The sequence below is a fragment of the Leopardus geoffroyi genome, chromosome C1 (genome assembly GCF_018350155.1).
Source record: "Leopardus geoffroyi isolate Oge1 chromosome C1, O.geoffroyi_Oge1_pat1.0, whole genome shotgun sequence".
Classification (NCBI taxonomy): Eukaryota; Metazoa; Chordata; class Mammalia; order Carnivora; family Felidae; genus Leopardus; species Leopardus geoffroyi.
Genome location: NC_059328.1, coordinates 154,037,053 through 154,051,349, shown reverse-complemented (window position 1 = coordinate 154,051,349; position 14,297 = coordinate 154,037,053). Strand labels below are relative to the sequence as shown.

General features: G+C 36.2%; 1 protein-coding gene across 13 annotated transcripts in view; it reads left to right on the top strand.

Moving 5' to 3' along the window:
- The window catches only part of COBLL1 (cordon-bleu WH2 repeat protein like 1), a 172,767-nt gene extending 164,543 nt beyond the window's left edge, over positions 1 to 8,224 (top strand). For 12 of the 13 annotated variants that reach the window (XM_045480040.1, XM_045480039.1, XM_045480044.1 and 9 more), the window contains 2 exons: positions 841 to 1,017; positions 6,927 to 8,224. In XM_045480040.1, the coding sequence (XP_045335996.1) occupies positions 841 to 1,017; positions 6,927 to 7,013 (264 nt within the window). In that variant the 3' untranslated portion in view covers positions 7,014 to 8,224. The remainder of the gene's footprint in view (positions 1 to 840; positions 1,018 to 6,926) is intronic. The other variant, XM_045480043.1, reaches the window with a different exon arrangement.
- Positions 8,225 to 14,297: the final 6,073 nt, after the last annotated feature.

Genomic DNA, 14,297 nt, shown 5'->3' with positions numbered 1-14,297 from the left:
ATTCTCTACTTGGGAACAAAGCCCGCGTTTCTTCTTAGAATGGAATACCATTCCTAAACAACAGAGCTTGATTTAGATAATACAGTTTTTGAGTCATTGCCTAAGCTCTGTTTAGCTCATCTTTTGTAAAGATATTTGGCAGTTTAAAAAAGACATTTTTAAGATTATTTGATAATAGTTCCCAGTTAAATTGGTTATTAAATATTCTTTCCTAAGAAGTTTAATTAAATTTTGATTCTTAAATTTGGAAATTCCTAATGTTTTTTAGTCCATGGGCAAAATAAAGAAAACATGGCCATCACTTAGCCCCTGTGACTTCCATTAACACAAAATAAGCTATTACATGTAGCATGGTCCTTAATATTCTTTTATTAGAAGCTATGTTAGATTCAACCAATATAAAATTGTCAATTTGTCCATTCTGTTCTGTCAAAAATGATAATTTGAAAACCTAATATTTTGTAACTTTAAAAATGTGTTATTTTTTTAGCCTATGGAATTTTTTTTTTCTTATTATTTGGCTCTTCTGGCCAACTCCATTGGCAAAAATCGGCATTATTTGACTTAGGGACAGTAAAATTACTAGTGTATTCGTAAAACAAAGAGAGGTACCACTTTTCTTCCTTAGCCTCATAAGTTGAAGAGAAGGGAAGGTAATACCCTCATCTTCCAACTGAGCTCGGGCAGCAGAGATAACTCACTGGGGAAGGAAACAGAACTATGTCTAAAACACCAGTGTGGCAAATAGTGATTCTTTAAAAATATACTGATGATGAATTTTTTTTAATGGCCCATTGTTCAGTTGGTATTCATATAAATATTTTGCACTTATTTTTATAGGGAAATAACTCTGCACATAATGAACAGAATTCCCAAATACCATCTCCAACTGACTGCCCATCATTCATTCTTAAGAGACAAAGTTCTTTAACATTCCAAAGCTCTGACCCAGAACAGATCCGACAGAGTTTGCTCACTGCAATCCGTTCTGGAGAGGCTGCTGCCAAATTGAAAAGGGTAAGTTTTCTTTATCAGATGGGTGACAGTGGGTTTATTTTCAACATTGTCAAACTAATACTTAGGGGAAATTGTTTTCTGGCTCTTGCATCTGAATAGGGAGGATGCCAGAAGTTGCTCTTTGATGTCAAGGGTCATTTTTGAAGTATAAGCTGAAAGAGTCCAGAGTCTTACACATACTTAAAAATATGTCCGGTCTATTTTCCACAACATGGGCCAGGTGCAGAACATGGGGTTTGCTCATTATTATATAACTATATATAGAAAGTACCCTGGACTCTTATTTTAATAAATTGTATTAGCATAGCAAGAAAAATTCTTTCAGAAAGAAAATCCCTCCGTATTCCAGACAAGCCGCACTAGCAATAGGAACGTGCAAGTTTTCAGTCCTGGCTCCCACGATGATCAAAGTCAACTACCATATGTGGGAGAATGAGGGGGCAGGGGGGCAGGTGGCTTTATAGGTTAAAAAATGTAGGGAAAATCTAGGGAATTTAGATGACACCGAAGGCAGAAAGTCTAGTCTAATAAGGCCCTGCCAAAGTGGCCAGCTCCTCCTTACGGAGATGTAGGAGAACTTCAGGAAGGGAGGTATGCTTCTTTTGGGGAGCAAATGCCAAAAAAATGTCACAGGGAATTATTTAGAGGTGAGTTTCCTCCCTCTGTTGCTTTCATCCACTCAAAGAAGTCCTACGTGGTGAAGCCTGGAGCCTGGCATCAAAACTTGGACTTCCCAGAGGCTGTAGTCTCCCTAAATGTCTTTCTTGTTCTCCCCTTAGTTGTCTTGGTTGCAAGTTCCTCAACACTCAAGACAAGAAAAGTACTCATTATTCTCCTGACTCCCTAGGCATTTCGTTTTGTGAATTCCTTCTCTAATCATTTTAGAGGCTATTTAGAGAAGAGTAAGAGACTTGTTGAGCAAAGCACTGAGCTCAACAGAAATAAAATCTGCGAAGGGACAGGAATGCTGCAAGGAGAGAAGGAAAAGGGGAGGGCATCTCGGGCACATCTCCAAGGCCAGCCCTGTCTGCGCTCACCATTTTCCTCAGTGTGTTTCGGTGGAGCCATGAGTGACGGCTGTTTTCATGGAGGGCTTGGCACTCCCATCTGGGCAAACAAGGAGACAGGGCAAAATATTGCTTGCTGTCAGGAGTGGAGGAAACACGAAGGAATAATTCAGGAGATTAGGTTTGAATTTTGTCAAGTATTTGTAGAATCTGAATTCAGGTGCCAGGCAGAAAAAAAAAAAAAAAAAAAGTTGGTGGTTTTGAGTACTGAAACTGGTATTTCACAGGTCACGACATTTATATTTTTGTGAGGAAATATGCCCACGCAATTAAACTGTGCATTTTCACTTAAGAAAATAGTTCTCTTTCTAATCTTGTAAATTAAGGTTCAGTTTCAAGTCAGTCACTTCTGATCTAAAGCTTTCTCAATTCTGGGCGCCTGGGTGACTCAGTTGGTAAGGCATCCGACTTCAGCTCAGGTCATGATCTCGCGGTTTGTTAGTTTGAGCCCCACGTAGGACCCTGTGTTGAGAGCTCTGGAGCCTACTTCCAATTCTGTGTCTCCCTTTCTCTCTGTCCCTCCCCTGCTCATGTGCACGCGCGCGGTCTCTCGCTCTCTCGCTCTCTCAAAAAGAAATAAGCGTTAAAAAAATGTAAAGCTTTCTCAGTTCAATAAACTTGATAAGCATTTTTTAAGCACAAAAGTACTAAACATTGTCCTAGATGCCGGGGATACAAAAATGAATGAAACGAAGCCTCTGCCTTCTGGGTGTTCACAGCCTGGGACTGAGAAGCAGTGGCACATCAGGTCCACAGGAGAACCAAGTAGCTAGACAGAACATAACTGCAGTGCCTTTTCCTAAGTCCGTGGATATAGTAATCAGTTCCAATGGACTAATTGCAGAAAAGAGTGCATTAAGTTGGGAATGTCTTTTAGGCCAACAGAACTGTACAGGCAAGCAGCTGTGTGCTTGGTGATACGGGCTCTAAATTGGCAGTCTCTTCACTTATAAAACTCTCCTTGCTTCCAGAATGAGCTGGATGTGAATCAGCATAGAAAGCAGGCTCTAAATGATGATCCTATAATTGTATCCTGTTTATAAGTCATTACTTGAGGTTCCATCAAGTCTAAATTTTATCTCTCTCAGTAGGAGATTATCAATAGCCCTGAGTCTTTGTAGTGCCAGTTCCTGAATTTTGTTTAATGAAAATTCCTTACATAATCATTTTTTTTTGCACTAAAAATGAACACAGGGTCTAGTAAAGGTCACGGAACTGACACACTATGATCAGTATTTTCACTTCTAATTATACCCTAAAAAGGTGTGTGTTGTGTACCAGGACACATTTATAAGAATATTCATGAAATATTGTTTGTAATAGCTCTAAGTAAATATAACATTAATATCCAAAAACAGAATAAATAATATATTCAAAAAATGGATTATCAAACAGCAGTAAGTTGGGCAAAGTACACCTAAACACAACAGGGTAAAGACCTATAAAAATATCTATGTGTAAAGTTTGACGGCATGCAAAACTAAATTATATTATTTAACGATGCATGCGTAGGTGGCAATTATTTTTAAAAGCAAGGAAGTAATTATAAAAATCATGATAGGGTTACTTCCACAGGGAGAGAAAAGGCTTTGCTGGGGTTTGTAGGAGAAGGACAGGCAACACAATTTAAGAGGAAACTAAAAAACTAAGTAATCGAGATAAATGTTATCTTAATGCAAGATTTTTTAAATGTCTAAATGAAAGCAAAAACCTGTGATAAAGAAAATGTCAACATTTTAAATAAAGACAAGATCAGTAGGGAGCTGGAGCTATTCTCTTGGCCTGAGTGGTGGATTATATACACGTTTGTGTTTGTTTCCATCAGGTTGTTTATTTAAGTTCAGTGCACTCTCCTGTACATGTATTGTATTTCAAAAAACATATTGCAAAAGGAAGTAAAAATGGACACCAAAAGGCTCTGATTCCTTGTGATCTTTGCTTAAGTCCCATATTTCTATCCTGTACTGAACATTTCTCCTGGTTTGTTTTAAATTCTAACATTTCTTTTATAGAACAACAGTTATAGTGCCAAATAAAATCTTCACTGATTTTGACAGTGGGCTTAGATTGTTCATCAGAAAATTGGCTCCAGGTTTGCCTATATTTTGGCACCCAAATGTTCAGTTTAACTCCAGGTACCAACCTGCCTTATGGCTCTGGTTCATACCCGAATAATTAACCTTCATTATAATAATTGGTTCACATTAGAACAATTATCTAGTTGATTGCTCTAGTGTAAATGTAGTCATGAACATGCCATGTTTTTTTTTTCATATTAAGATTTTTTCCACACCTTACCCCTCTTTGACCCCCATGTAGTCACAGAATTGTCTTGTCTTCCTAGTTTTAATAAATCTAGTTTACTGTTTTATAAAATGTATTTGGCATAAAGATTTATATGTGAATCAGCAGATTGTTTTCAGAGAATATGAGATTAAGTAAACTATGATCATTTACTTGTGTTGATACAAGAACTTTCTGGCTACTTTTGGTTCCTGTTGATGCTTCACTTACTAAAGGTCATTACACTATTACAAGTAGAATATACGTTTATGAAAATAAAGTGACAAATGGTATTTAGTAGTTGATATTAACCATTTCCTCAGAATGTAAAATTTATCTTTGGCTCCATAAAAACCTGGAAGGAAGAAAGAAACCAGATAAGTCACCCAAAACTTATGGGATAAGTCGCCCAGAACTTACTGGCATTTTTATTTGTTTAATTGGTCTGCTTTTTACTCATACTTCCTTGTTTGGAATTTGTACAATCCGAGGGCTTCAGGTTGGCAGTTCTTTCCATATATATTAATCAATGACAGTTTTATAGCAAATGTTCCTTACAAGAATAAGAAAACTACAAGAATATTCCTGATATTCTTTAAACTTAAAGTTGAGACAGTCAAATAGTAGATGCTCTTATTAGTAAATTCTTTAATGCTCATATTAGTAAATTCTTTAATGTTTAAAATTTTTTAATCTTTAAAAAAATCTTTATCGTAGGTGTCATATGTTCATTATTCAAAAAATTCAAGCAACACTCTTTTACTTTATAAATGTTTATAAACAGTTATTGTATTCCATTCAAGAAATATTCATTGATCTATACCGTGCCAGGCACTAAAATAAACATGCGTATAATGTGGCATTAAAATAGTCAAGGTTTCTGACCACACAGAATTTATAGACTAGTCTATAATAATGTCTTTTCATGCTTGAAAGTTTAGTATACAAATTTTTAAATATCAAATGAAATACCGTTTCCCCCTAAAGTAATTGCTTGTGATAGATTAAAGTGAAACCTTCCAGACCACTTTTGTAGTATATAAACATATTTAATTTTTCTGTACAAAAATAAACTCCTCTGTAAACCATTCATAAATATCTCTTTGAGGTTTTCCATCTTATTACACATACACACTATTCTTTTACAGACTATGGAGTATTTGACTATATGAATGAACCATAGTTTATTTGCTCCTTGTTGGTGTACATTTCACTAGATTCTAGTTTCTCCACTCTATAAATGGTGCTACAATAAACATCTTTTATTTGTATTAGGGTCATTGGTATGTTTTTTAAATGCTTAAAACAAAATTTGTCTCTTTTTCTTACAAAGAATTATGACCACTGCAAATTTGGCAATAATTACAAAAATAATCCCTACACACTGAAACTTTTCGTGCCAAAGTTACATAATGAAAGGTCATTACCTGTTTGTTGGCTATATTTGGAAAGGAACCCCACGTGAATACTAAACAAGGTGCAGGAGTTTTCCTTCCCCTGGTGGCAACTTTTCTTTTAGCTGTTTTAGTGTCAACCACTCTACTCCATCCTGGATTCATAGTGAAGAAAGTTGATTCGTTTCGATTACCAATCTTTGTTTCAGTAAAAGGCCATGAATGAAGCACTAGGAAATCAAATCCAAATTGAATCTGCCCATTTTATTTTCCTTTTCAGGAACTTACTCTGATGCAAGACAGAATCTGTGGCCTTTTGTACTCCAGTTCTCTTGTGATAATGTTTGGTTAAGAATCTATTCAAATTATAACTAGACATTAACCATTTTTTAAAAGTATTGTCATATTTTAAGTATAATATTTCAAAATATTATACCTATTTACTATCCAGAATCCAGATGATTTTTTAAAAACATTCTTCTAAATGTTAGAATTTCAAGCTATTTAGGAAATTCTTAGTGTATTTCATTCACTTACCATTTGTAAGTAGGAGACTTTGCCATAGAATCTTGGAATTTCGGAGTTTATTTATTGGGAGGAAGAAAACTACTTTTCATTCTGCAATTGTTTTGACATAACACTCTTAGATTTGACTTTTTTAGCCCTTCAAATGACAGCATTTTAAAAACCAAAGCTGTATTTTCTTATAAACAAGGAGTACCTGGGGAGGGGAACGTCAAGTTAATATATACCATCAATACAAAAATTCTTTGTTTTGTGGAATTTGCTTTATTTTTCTACATTTTCCAAGGCAGCTTTGAGGAGCCAGAATTAACCTAGCAAAAAATGCTCTTCAACAGCTTGGCCTGCAGTCTGTTTGTGCTCTTGTCCTTTGAGTTGATTTGGTAATTTTGTGAAGGCTAAGATGTGTTAATGGATTATTTAACTTGTTTGTTGTGGAAATAACAACTCTCCCATTTTTAATTTTATGGTAGAGTGAACATTTATTCTTAATCATTTGTGATTTGTTGAATACGGAACACTAAATATTATCGCTTACAATTATACAGAAGTTCAAATGTGGTAATTGTTGAAAAGTGAAAATTAGATAGCTGTGCCATTTTCACTTGATGGGTGCAAACTGTGCTTCTTTCTTTCCTCTTAGGTTACTGTTCCATCAAATACAATATCTGTGAATGGAAGGTCAAGACTCAGCCATTCCATATCCCCTGATGCCCAGGATGGCCATTAAATGTGCCCTGTCACAATGCACTTCACCACCTCTATTTCACAGAACAATGTCATGCTGATGGAGAATGTTGGCCAATGTATATCCAGATGTACACTAATATATTGTCTATTAAAGTGTAAGAATTTGTGCTGTGGCTTTTAATGCCAAGAGAAGAATTACAGAATTTATAAGTTATAATATTTTGGGCCTTTTTTTTTTTTTTTTGCCTTAAAAGCTGACTATGCTGCTTTAGAACTTTAAGACAAGGTGTTAATGACTTTCATTTTTCTCAAATGAGACATCGTCACCTTTTGTGGATTTCACTTACTGACACATTCTCTACAATGGTGACTTAGACAAAAGAATAAATTAAGATTCATAGACTTGTATTTGTGTGACACATAAATAGGTAGGCAAATGTAGATCTGACATTTGCTGCCTCAATGTTACAGTTTAATTGGAAATGTTTATAAGTTATATTAAAGTGTATTTTGGCTGAAAGTATGATCTAGAGATCTAAGAATATTAAATAATTATATTTGGTTCGACAGTTCATTTAAATGATGAATCACTTAGTGTGCAAGCCTTATCTTGTGTGTTCTTTATGTAATTACAAAATCAATGTCAAATTTATGGGAAGCTTATAATATTTTAATATTTTATTAACATGGAACATTTGTTTTTTTAATCTTTAGAACTTAAATTGCACAAGGAACATTTTAAATTTTTTTTTTTGTATATAATCATGACATTGTTGTCACACAGATATTATATATTTTATGTGCCAGAAGCCTTAGAAATCTTATGAAAATGTTGGTCTATATTGACAGTTATTTCACATTTGATATGTAGGGAGGAATAGGGGTTAGTATATGTCCATATTGGAGAACTTCAAAGACTACTTGGAGGTTCCAGAAATCTTTGTTTTAATTAAAATAAAATGATAAAGTCATTATGTAGTTCAGATGCTAATATTCTAAATAATATATATATACATTAAAGCTAAAACTATTAAGCCAAACAATGCCTAATTTGTTGGCTTATAACTGTATTGGGGTCTAGAGCTCATTCATGTTCTAGTCCTACTTTAAGAATCTAATTGCTCATTTATTCTCAAAGCTTTGTCAAACAAGTTGATGTTAAGTTGGTTTTCACTAAAGCTCTTGGGATGTCTGCCTCTTTGGACGATATGTTGATTTTTTCAATGTTTAATAAAAGCAAGTTATATGTTTGGTTTGTGTCAACCAGCATATTTATGAATTTCACCTGACAACCGTATCTTTATCAGCCAGTAAACAAGTCATAGTAAAACCTATCATTCATCAGGGCTCTCTAGTGTACATGTGAGCCCATACAAACTCCAAAGTGCACAATCTAAGCATTTAACATGCTTAGACTAGTTCCTGATACATGGCAGATACACATTAAATGTTAAATGTTACTGTTATTTCCTTAAATCAGACTTGAAGAGACCCTAGTATATGGAAACTTATGTTATTATAAACCAGTAGGGAAAGGAGTGACTTTTTAAAAAATTGTTTGATTATCCACTTGGAAAAAAATTAATTTGGATCCCTACTTCAAATCATAAACAAGTATATTTGAGTTGGATTAAAGATGACTTTTAAAAGTAATATTTTAAAACTTAAGTGAATATATTCAACATTTTTTCAGACCTTAGCATGGGAAAAGTTATTTAAATAAGACACAAAGGGACATTCGTAAAAGATGTAAATTTAAATCTATTAAAATTTAAGGCACATGCACATTAAGTACTATAAAAGTGAAAACATAAGCCACAAGAATGTTAATATATATATTATATATATAATATATATGTTATAAAAATTCCTAAATCTCATGAAATACTACAATAGAAATATGCACATGCTGCAAAAACAAAAATATTTCTAAATTTTTTTAATGTTTATTTTTGAGAGAGAGAGAGAGGCAGAGTGAGAGCGGGGGAAGGACAGAGAGAGACAGAGACACAGAATCCGAAGCAGGCTTCAGCCTCTGAGCTGTCAGCACAAAGCCCAACGCGGAGCTTGAACTCACGAGCTGTGAGATCGTGACCTGAGCCAAAGTTGGACACTTCACCGAATGAGCCACACAGATGCCCCCACGAAAGGTAGATTTCTTACAAGAGTGAATCTGAAAGGCCAGAAACATATGGGAAAAATACTGTTCACTACTCAAGGAAGTTTTAGTTAAAAACATAAGGATGTACTATATCACACCCATCAAATTAGCAACAATGTAAGTTTCAAAATAGCAAGTGTTGTCAAGGACAGCAAAGCAGTGGAACTCTCGCTGTTGGTGGGAAAATACACTGGCACAACCATCAAATTTACCATAGCGAATAAAGACTTACTACCATGTTACCTTTAAAAAGTACTTATGCATGTGCATAAGGAGACATGAACAAAAATGGTCATGGCAGCCTTGCGTATAACAGCTGAGGGGAGTCCCAACTGGCACTCACCATTGATCGTACATTCATATGATAGCCTTCTGTACAACAGTCAAAATGTGCAAACCAGAGTTATGCATGTCGACATGGATGCTGCTCAAAAATGAGCAAGGAAAGCAGGTTGTGGAGCACTGCATGGTTTCTGATACGAGTTATATGCAAAATGATAACCATATATTACAGCTGTATGCATAGAAAAAAAATACACAGTTTTGCTAGTGGGTACCAAGAAATGAGTGCTGGGTTGGGGAGATTTACAGGTGTCATCAATTGTGTTTGTAGTATTTTATTTTATAAACTGCAGTTTGAAAACGAGTACATTTGACCCTTGAATAACATGGGGATTCGGAGGGCCAATCCCCCACACAGTCGGAAATCCACATGTAACTCTGGGCTCCCTCAAATCTTCATAGCCTGCTGTTGACTGGAAGCCTCACTGATAACATAAACAGTTGATTAACACATATTTTGTATGTTAGATGTATTATATACTGTAATTTTACAATAAAGCCAAAGAAAAGAAAATGTTACTAAGAAAAGTGTAAGGAAGAGAATACATTTACAGTACTATACTGATAAAAATCCACATAAGAGTGGGCCCAAGCAATTCAAACCCATTTGTCAAGGGTCAACTGTACTTTTATGACTCCAGATTTTAGCATACTTGAAGAAGTTCATAATTAAAATATTTGTTAAAGATCACATAGTACTTAAGGGGCTATATGTATGAACCATTAATACACTTACATTCTGAAAAGATGGCATTATCCACACCGTTTCAGGAGAAAAACATGCTCACCTCTCTACTTGATTGGAAAAGAAATTTGAGACCGGTAGTTCTCACCAGCCATATGCTCAAGTAATAGCAGAAGTAAGATACAGAAACCAATTTGAAACCAATTTTCTAGTTTCATATTTAATGTTGGGCACCTAGGCATTTTGCTTTTGCTTTCCCCAATCAGGCTATTTCTTTATACTACATATTTTTAAATTATCCACATTCTACATAAATCATAGAATACAAAATGAAATACTCTCTTCTCTGCTCCAGCATCCCACTCCCCTCTCCAGAGATAACCACTGTTAATGTTTTGATATAAATCCCTCTATAGACACATTTGTATCCAATATGTTTATACCCAATACAGATGGGTGTATTTATACCCAATACGTATATTTATATCAAATACATTCATGCTTTTTGTTTTTTTGTTTTTTTCTTGTCATTACTGTTTTCAGCATTAAAAATGCCCTCTAATACCATTTAGCAAGTTCCCTTTTACACCAGCAGAGTTCTGGAAGAAATGTTTGCACACAGAGACTTACCCTATCATGTTTCAGTTCACGTTTCTCGTATTGACTTGTTTCTTGCTGTGGTACACAGTTCTACCTAAAGTCAAGATACCTAGGCTCAGATCGCCTGTCTGCCACTTCCAAGTTATGGGGATCTTGGGCAAATTATTTTCTCTGTGCCTCATTTTAACCTCTGAAAAACTGCATTAACAAAATACCTTCCTCATGAGATTGTAAGGAATAAATGAATTTTAAAAGAGTTTGGCACACAATTTATTTTTTAAAGCTATTTATTTTTAGTACTATTAGTGAACAGGTATTATTTATCTAATATCTTCCCCATCCTTCTGAAGGGTGACCCTCCCTCCCATTTTAAGGCCCAATCTAGCCTTGACCACCAGGTATTGGCAACAGGACCCATACTCTGCCACCTGATCCAAGTCCTTAAATGACACCAGGCTTTTTTCTTGAGACCTGAAGTTTGAAACCAAGAGTTCCAACTGACGCAATTATGTGTCTTGTGCCAGTCCATCTCCTACCCACTACCAGTAGGGACAATAAATGTAAAAAGAGCTGAGAATCAAACTCATAATTTTTACTATCTATGGATTCTGATAAAGAAAATCCTTGCAATTAGAGGTCACAATGAAGATTTCTATGGGCAGAATGTTTTCTTCTTCAGTCACTGTTGATGTAAAAATAGCTCATTTATTTGGCACTTTAGTTATACATAATTTTTATATTATTGACCTACATATGGAACAAAACAGTACACAAAGAGACTGCTACTTTACAAAGGTCAGACAAGTGGCAGATTCCCACCTCTAGTTTTCAGTATGCACTTTCTGATTGCCAAACTTTGCAAACCATGAAGAAAATGTGCTAGGCTCTAGGGGACACCAACATAGTAATCTACTTCTTCTGGATCTTTAGTTGGTCTTCCTTTTCAGTGTCACCACTTTCTTATAAGGTTTCTTTTTTTTTTTGTTTTTTTTTTTAATTTTTTTTTTCAACGTTTATTTATTTTTGGGACAGAGAGAGACAGAGCATGAACGGGGGAGGGGCAGAGAGAGAGGGAGACACAGAATTGGAAACAGGCTCCAGGCTCTGAGCCATCAGCCCAGAGCCTGACGCGGGGCTCGAACTCCTGGACCGCGAGATCGTGACCTGGCTGAAGTCGGACGCTTAACCGACTGTGCCACCCAGGCGCCCCTATAAGGTTTCGTTTTTCACACCTCAGACTCTTCACATGGATGGAGATATTTTGTTTATGGCAAGTATAATGCCACCATGTGCTCCCTCCAAAGAACTTTTCTGACAGGTATTTTGAGAGAAATTGTGAAACACTCCAGTAATTTGTGTGGAACTGTTGGCATTTCTGCTTCACAAACTGGAGAAATTTATTTGGAAGTCTTGCAAATTTCTCCTCTTGGAGAAAGAAAAGTGCTACAATTCCAAACTTAGAGTTTTCAAAACAAGCAATTTCTTTACTTTCCAATTTATTCTTATGTTCCTACCCACCCTTGTTCCTCGTGGTAGACCATCATGGTGGCCCCAATTCTTTATCTCACCTGCATCCACACCTTTTGTTGTTTGTGCTTTCTCTCACTAAAGAGACAAAGCCATTTCCCTGCCCTTAGAAGTAGGTTCTGTGACTAATACAATGAGGTGAAAATGACTGTGCCAGTTCAGATTTCTGCATGCGTTTGCGTGTAAAGTCGCTCTGAGAAAGCCATCTCTGAGCTTGCTGGATGGTCTTCAGAAGAGAATGACGTGCGTGGAGCAGAGCTACCAACTAAGGCCAGCCTAGAGCTTCTCTAGCAACTCCAGCCAAGATCGACAGGGCCACGTGGCCACCACCACTCCCCCCGTCCCCCCCAACTGATGCTGATGTGTGACCCATAAATGCTACCCATGAGCGAGGCCTCAGGTTTCATGATTGGTGGGTATACAGAATTAATGTGGCAATAGATGCAATACATACTCTTAAGCAAACTCATACACATATGACTTTAACACTAGTCATAAATTCATTCAATCTGTTTAGGTCCACATGCCCTATTTTCCCCAGAGTCCTCGCAGACTATTTTAGTTACTAAGTCCAACACAAATATACCTCAGACACTCTCTAACTCCCAACTAGTTCAAAAACAATTCTAGCTTAACCATTCCTTTATTATTTATGGTGCAGAAATACTTTCTCCCTTTCTCTATCTTTCTCTCTCATTTTAACCTCAGACCTGTGAGCATGAGAGCCCAAATATCAAAGAGATCCACAGGCCCCTCAAAAGCTCTCTGGACTCATCTATTTCACAAAGTTGCCAGACAAAAATACAGATTTCCCAGTGAAATTTGAATTTCAGATAAAGAACGAATTACTTTTCAGTATAAGTATGTCCCATGCAACATTTGGGTTATACTTACACTAAAAAAAAATTTAATAATTTATCTGAAATTCAAATTTAACTAGATGTCTTGTGTGTTTCTTTGCTAAATCTGGCAACCCTACCATTTCATGAAAATTTGGAAGGAGGAAATGCAAGCAAGAAAGAGTATGTACCCTGCGGGGGAAAAGAGAAAGGGCAGCCCTAGCCCTAAGTCAAGAAACCAAGAAGTGGCATTATGGAAAAGAGTAGCCCAATCTATGTTCTCTTCGATAGTTCACCATCTGAAAAACTCTCCTATAACGAATGGGGAAAAAAAGGTTCATTAAAGAGTTCACAGTGAAGTAACACTTCGGGTGACTTCCTCCCCACCCCCCCTTTTGGGTGACTTCTGTTGGTGGGTTTTAGATACCTTCAAATCATCAGGAAGTTAGATGCATAACAATTCTAAAGTCCTCATTAACCTCTGCATTATTTTTATGATAATTATTAGAACAATTGTTAAATCTAGGTGGGAGGTATGTGAATTATACATGACTTTCACTTTTCCTGTATGTTTGAAATTATTAACACTAGAGATGGAAAATGAATTTTTGAGATACTCCTATTACAGCAACCAGCTGCACTACACACCCGTGGGGATGAGAGATTTAATTTTGGGTCATTTGTTTCCCTTTCACCAATTAAGAATTTTAGGCAGGGGCACCTGGGTGGCTCCGTCAGTTGAGCGTCTGACTTTGGCTCAGGCCATGATCTCACAGTCTATGAATTCAAGCCCCACGTCGGGCTCTGTGCTGACAGCTCAGAGCCTGGGGCCTGCTTCGGATTCTGTGTCTCCCTCTCTCCCTGTCCCTCCCCACTCACGCTGTCTCTGTCTCTCAAAAACGAATAAACGTTAAATTTTTTTTTTTTTACGCAAGCCAGGGGAGATGATAGAATGCAAGTATTCATTTGATAAGAGCAACTTGCTGTTAGTAAAGTTTATTATTGAAGAGTTAGGTGGTTAAGTCTTAAAACCATGCACTCCAAGGTGTGATTAAACACAGCATTATTTGTAAGAGGGAGGAGAGAAGTTAGGAAAATCAAATGTGTTAAGTACCACCTGTGCACCACTAATCTGCTAGGTGATCTTTGAGGTAAATTTTATCATCCCAT